This window comes from Sinocyclocheilus rhinocerous, unplaced genomic scaffold, assembly GCF_001515625.1.
Source record: "Sinocyclocheilus rhinocerous isolate Xijiao unplaced genomic scaffold, SAMN03320098_v1.1 scaffold878, whole genome shotgun sequence".
Classification (NCBI taxonomy): Eukaryota; Metazoa; Chordata; class Actinopteri; order Cypriniformes; family Cyprinidae; genus Sinocyclocheilus; species Sinocyclocheilus rhinocerous.
The window spans coordinates 970,069-976,143 of record NW_015664312.1 but is presented as its reverse complement, the minus strand read 5'-3'; the positions used below and the strand labels follow the sequence as shown (position 1 = coordinate 976,143).

The 6,075-nt window shown below is 36.4% G+C and overlaps 1 protein-coding gene across 1 annotated transcript in view; it reads right to left on the bottom strand.

Annotated features, from left to right (window-relative positions):
* Positions 1-4,200: 4,200 nt before the first annotated feature.
* LOC107730085 (protein-methionine sulfoxide oxidase MICAL2-like) overlaps positions 4,201-6,075 on the bottom strand; it is a 52,065-nt gene continuing 50,190 nt past the window's right edge. Inside the window, exons 17-18 of the mRNA XM_016540820.1 lie at positions 5,382-5,495; positions 4,201-4,345 (exon numbers count right to left, since the gene is read on the bottom strand). Coding sequence (XP_016396306.1) covers positions 4,286-4,345; positions 5,382-5,495 — 174 coding nt within the window. The 3' untranslated portion in view covers positions 4,201-4,285. The remainder of the gene's footprint in view (positions 4,346-5,381; positions 5,496-6,075) is intronic.

Genomic DNA, 6,075 nt, shown 5'->3' with positions numbered 1-6,075 from the left:
GTAACATGCTGCACATGTAATGGTTTAATTTTAGACACCTTAACCAAACGGATACCAATGGAAGAGGAGAAAAAGTACGAATTAGATTCAGCAGACTGGGACAGATTGTAACATTTTGCACGTGCCCTTACCTGCTGCAACAGCAGAGAGGGATAGGATGAAATGAGTGGAGGAGGACAGGAAGCAGCAGTGCATTGTGGGAGAGGGCATGAAGGGGTGGTCAATGGGATGGAATGAGGGAAATGGAGAGATGAAGAGTGAGGCTGCACAGACACAAGTCATGAAGAGAGAGAGAGAGAGAGAGAGGGAGAGAGCAAATTGGATTATGGAGTAGAATGGATAGGTTGAAGAAGATCTTCAAGGTGATGCTCAAGATTCTTTTATCTGAGCTTTCAAAATTTTGGTTTTCTTTGGCGAAGCTGTGCCAAGAACCTGATCTGACTCAAATAAAATCATAAATAAAAAAACATCTATGATGAATCAGTGATCCCAGTGTCACTCAACATAATTTGATCCAGTTGATCCAGTGTGCCAGTTACTTTAGGCTAATTAGTTATTTTTATATAACCAAATATATGTATATTTTTATACATAGCAATACTGTCTATTGTATTCTCTCTTGTCTATAGTCTGTGGAAACACAGCTGGATTTCCATACAAACTTGCACAAATGACAGTAAACAACAATGACTTTTGATGATTAAAATGTTCCTGTGTGACGCTAATCGAGTGCAACAGTCCAGAAGTAAAAACTCTTCTCTATAGGAAAATGTATTTTTAACAACAACTTATAAACCTTTAAAGACGGGTTGTGAGCTCTGAGGTTGTTAATCGACAGTAAATGATTTTGTTAAAGCCATCTGTTCACATTATTTTTAGAATCAAGTTTAACAGTGGAAATCATGATGAAAAACTACATTACCCATAATTCGGTCCAGAAAATTCCACCAATCAGAGAGTTGTGTTAAGCAAATCACACCAAAAGAGCTCAGCAGTAATCAACGTCGACCTTGACGTAATCGAGTCGATCTAGCTCATTTTCAAATGCTTTTTTGCTTCAAATAAAAGTTTGTGATGTAGTGATTCACCTTCAGCTGGTTGGCTTGGTTCATGGCTTATAATGCTTTAACAAATACTTTTTTTTTTTTTTAATCCCTATGGGAAAAATTTATGAAAAAAATACTTCTGGAACCAATGCTGCTAAAAAAAGTGAACAGGCACTAATCTATATCATATTTGTAAATGTCTCAGGAAAAAGCACCTTAGAGCTTTTCACTGATTCTCTCTTTTCTTCACAAAGCTGCATGTCTAGCTGCCCAGTCTGAGGTATATCCATTTTATTAGGGGTGGAGGAAAGAGCGGGACAAGGACATGAGTTGATGTTGATTCATTAAAGGCTGTTAAATGGGCAAGCAGTATTAGGAGTTAAATTGTATTAGAGATGGAAAGAAGCACGTTAAGTAATGGCAGGCACTGTTGGAGGACAGGGGACAAGATTAGGAAAGGACATGGGAGGACTATTGTAGGGAGTGGTAATGCATTCTGGGATTGGTGGGGTTAATGTGGAGATGGATTGGAAGGTCAGACAGCAGAGGAGACAGTCTGTCCAGAACAGAGATAGCTTGAACATTCAATATGAACTGAGAAAATCGGATTACAGGACACTCATTACTCAAAGGAAATGTATTGCTCAGATGTTGCTCTTTTAAATCTCAGGAGGCCTGAGTTCTTAGTTCTTAGATAGGATTTCTTATAGGTTTATGTTTAACTAACTTGATCTCAGATGTTTCTCAGAAAATTCCACGGTAAAAATAAACACAAAAATAGACATAAATGAAATGAGCAGTGAAATTAATATGGAGAGATGCAGATCATTTAATCTTAGAGTAAATAAGACATGAGGGTGAGTAACTGATGACAGTAATTGATTGAATGATCCCTTTAATTCTCCATTTGCGCTTATTTTTTGCCTATGAGAAACAACTGAGATATACATTTTTGTTTTTTCTTTTCTGTGGGTACATATAAAACATATGCTGCTTTATGCAAAATCAGGAAACCTGCAACATACATGATGTTAATTATGTGACTTTCCTTGTGGAAAATGTGAAAATTATACTTCAGATTTAGCAGTCGTTTGAAGGTTCTAAAGGACTGTTCAACATATGTTAGTCACTCTTTGGAATGTTTTCAAAAGCTAAATATGCTCAACTGGTTCATAGAAATTACAAGGAGGAGCATCTGGCCCGCACTTTAATGACGGATGACAAAACCCAGAACATCAGTGTTATGAAGCCGAAGAAATGCACATATACAGAGTCATTCACACACACTGAGAGAAGAGCTAGGATCAGTTTTTGCAGATAGTTTATATTTTGTTATCTAATGAACTAGTGTATTTTTTCGGCCACTGCATATTCTCACAGAAACACTGCTAGGAAATATAATAAATGCACAGAGAATAAGTATGTTTGAATCATCTGTGGACACCTGGACTGATGGTTTCTCCTTATGTGTGCAGTAAAAAAAGCAAAGCAGCTTCTTTTCCAGTCAGACAGATCAATTTAAATGCTTACAGGACCCCTGAGCATGCAGGTCAGACCCCTTTATACAACCAAGAGAGCCATGTGAAAGTCACCAACCCTCTTGGTTCTCTCACCTGCCCATTAAAGCTCATAAAAGAATTGAGAGAAAATATTTATTCCAACAATTTCTTTAAAGAGCAACCAAATACGTTATGATGTCTACTGGCATTCGTTGACTTTATTAACTCTTTTAAAGTAAAACAGGTCGTTTGAATGAATGAGTGTACGTCCTCAGCTGACCCACATCTGTTCTGCTAGACAGATTATTAACCAATTATGGCTGAGCAGGGGTTCAGGGAATGAATTACTGAGTATGCGATGATATCTGCAAAGACTGCAGGTGCATGAAACGATGCTCAGTCACTCAGTGATCACAGGCCAAAACTGCAGGGCATGCAACTGAGTGAGGAAAGCTGACACATGCGGTAACATAGTCACCTGATCTGGAGAGCAGGCCTCGCCAGGGAAGAGAGCGCTCAAATGCACAGCCTTCTCCTTTATGCTTTTTTTATGAAACTCCCTGGCCTTTTGAGTCTGGGCTTTCCTCTGAGTGAGGCCGGTAGAAAGAAAACAGCAAGACAAAAATGGAAGAGAATAAAGACTGTGGTTAGATCTGTGTCCACTAATGTGTTTGACATTTATTATTAAGTCTGTCAATAGAATTATGATTATTGTCATGCTTTTTTAATGCCGTTAACTTGATTATTTTCACATTTTAAATTGGTTAAAATTTTTAACATTTACAAGAAGTAACATTTATATTTAATTATCAGGGAATGTATTTTTGTTAAAGATCCCATCTGGAATTTATTTATAAATAAATATTCTATTACAAAGTCTTCCTAACAACATATGAACAGTTTTTCATAGCTCAGTCTTTAGAACTGGACAGAACAGAATGAAACAGTTTTAATGTCAAAATAAATGGGACATTCTATGAAATGGGTGCATTTTCCACTTTGAAAAGATGAATTAAATGCATTTCTGTTTGATTTTAGACATTTAGTATTTAAAGAGTTTAATACTTGAGTAATAATAAATAGCACTGCACCATTTCAGGGAAAATAAAAACTCAATATAGGTTGGGATAATACTAGTCCTTTAGAAAAGTTAAAAGGATAGTTCTTCCAAAAATTAAACGTATCCCTTTAATGGTAACAGGGTTGACTTGTTTTTACTGTTTATATTATTATTATTATTGGCATGCTTATTAAAAATGGAACTGAATGATCCTGTTTTCAATAATCAATTCTTGACTAAAAAAAATCATGGTAACAGGGTTGAAATTTTAAGATCTGTCTCCTGACAAACAAAATGTAGTGATAAAAAGGAACATTTACTACTTCCAAGGTACTATAATGTAATTGTGAACAGTATGTTATTTTAATAAGAGATTCTTATGACGGTAACAGAGATGACACTAATCCCAGGAAAACGTCAAGCATTTTAAATAATATATTTGTTTACTTAATATTGAAAGAAAGAATAAAGACAAAATACTAGCTTTTATGTCCATGTTAATGAGGGACAAAAGCAGCACCCATTATGGAGAATGTTCCACCTGCATTCAATAAATTTAATGAGTGGCAGGTGGCTGTACTTTCTGAGTCGGCTGTGTTCTCTGCCTCTGATTGTTTGTGAGTGTGTGTGTGAGTCGGGTGAAGTGGTTTCCTCCGTGGATTCAGAGGACTGGAATGAAGCTAGGGGAAGAGAGGAGCTGAAGGCTCTTCAGTGTGTCGTACACAGGCAACGGACAGAAACTGTGAACACACAGCACATGTGGGCAGCGCAGGGTATGGGCTGTTATATTGATAATACACAAACTTGGGGAAAATTTGGAGTGTATCTACAGCGAGGCAGAGATTCACACTGTGAAATTTAATGGTGGCATTTACTGTATGCTAAATTACTCATTACACCCTTAAAGGGATAGTTCACCCAAAAATGAAAATGTGATGTTTATCTGCTTACCCCCAGGGCATCCAAGATGTAGGTGACTTTGTTTCTTCAGTAGAACAACACAAACTGAGATTTTTAACTCAAACAGTTGCAGTCTGTCAGTCCTATAATGTCAGTGGATGGGAATCACGGCTTTGAGAATTTTCATTTTTGGGTGAACTATCCCTTTAACGTTCCAAAAAGGGGTTTTCGCAGGAATGCAACAAAAGAACAATTTTGGTTCCCCAAAGAACTTTTGGTAACACTATTTTGATATTCCACTTTAGACATTTAACTACCTATAAATAACTTTGCAACTACATGTCAACTAGCAGTCATTAGAGTATTAGTAGACTGTCTGCTTAATATCTACTAACTGATAGTCAGTAGATCGTCTGTTGAGTGACCATCAAAATAAAGTGTAACTTTGCAAATACGGCAACTTATTCTACTAACCCTAACCTAACAGCCTACAAATGCTCTAATGAGAGTTAGTTGACATGTAGTTGCAAAGTTACTTACAGTTAGTAGAATGTCTAAAGTGGACTATTGAAATGAAGTGTAACCAAACCTATAAGATAACAGTTTTTAGAAAACATTTTAAAGAACATCAAAAAAAAAAAAAATCAAAACCTTTTTCCACTATAAAGAACCCCAAGCTTCCATGGATGTTAAAGGTTCTTCACAGAAACACAGGTGCCAATAGAGAACCTTTATTTTTAATAGTGTAGAGTTTTAAAATGTTTAAAAAGATGAACATTACCAAAAAATAATCTAATAATAGATTATGTGACAGCTAATACCAGGTGATAAATGGTACTTTTTTTTATAAGTGTTGTTTGTAGGTGTACATTCTACCTGTTTTTTAGGGGGTGGAGGTGGTGGGACTTTCTTCTTGATAATGTTAAAGAGAGGGCTATCAGTCATATCAAGCGACGGAGGTTTTGGAGGCCTCTCATCATTAGAGTCAGACTGAAATCATTATACCAGGAGCAGTTTCAGAGAAAAGGAAGCCAGGGTCAGAAGGACAGATGGAAGAAAAGAGAAAGAAGAGATTAACTAGGCACAGAAATACTCGGATCACTCCAAGTAAAGAGGTTCTCCAAAGCCAAAATGTAAAAGAATAGTTAACCCCTAAAATTTCTCATTATTTTTTATATAATTTGAAACCAATATCCCTTAAACTGCCCAGACCCGTATCTTGATGTCAAACCTTGTACAACACATCATGATGTAAAATATTTCAAAGTTTGTGAAAGATACTTTAGAGGACCAACAGAGATGTTCTGTAAATGACAAAATGGGCAAAAAAAATTTAGTCCGTTACAAAAATCTATTGTATGGTAGGTAATACCGGTATCACCATGGGGGCAGGGGCGTTCCCTCTTTTCCTCGCTTTCCTTTGCTTTTAAATAGCTTGTAAAAGCGGCGTGCGCATTTTACTTTCACTTTCAAATAGCGGCAATTTGGCGTAAAACAATTGTTCGTTTTTAGTTCATTTGAATTTTCCCTCTTTTCCTCGCTTTCCTTCGCTTTTAAATAGCTTAAAAGC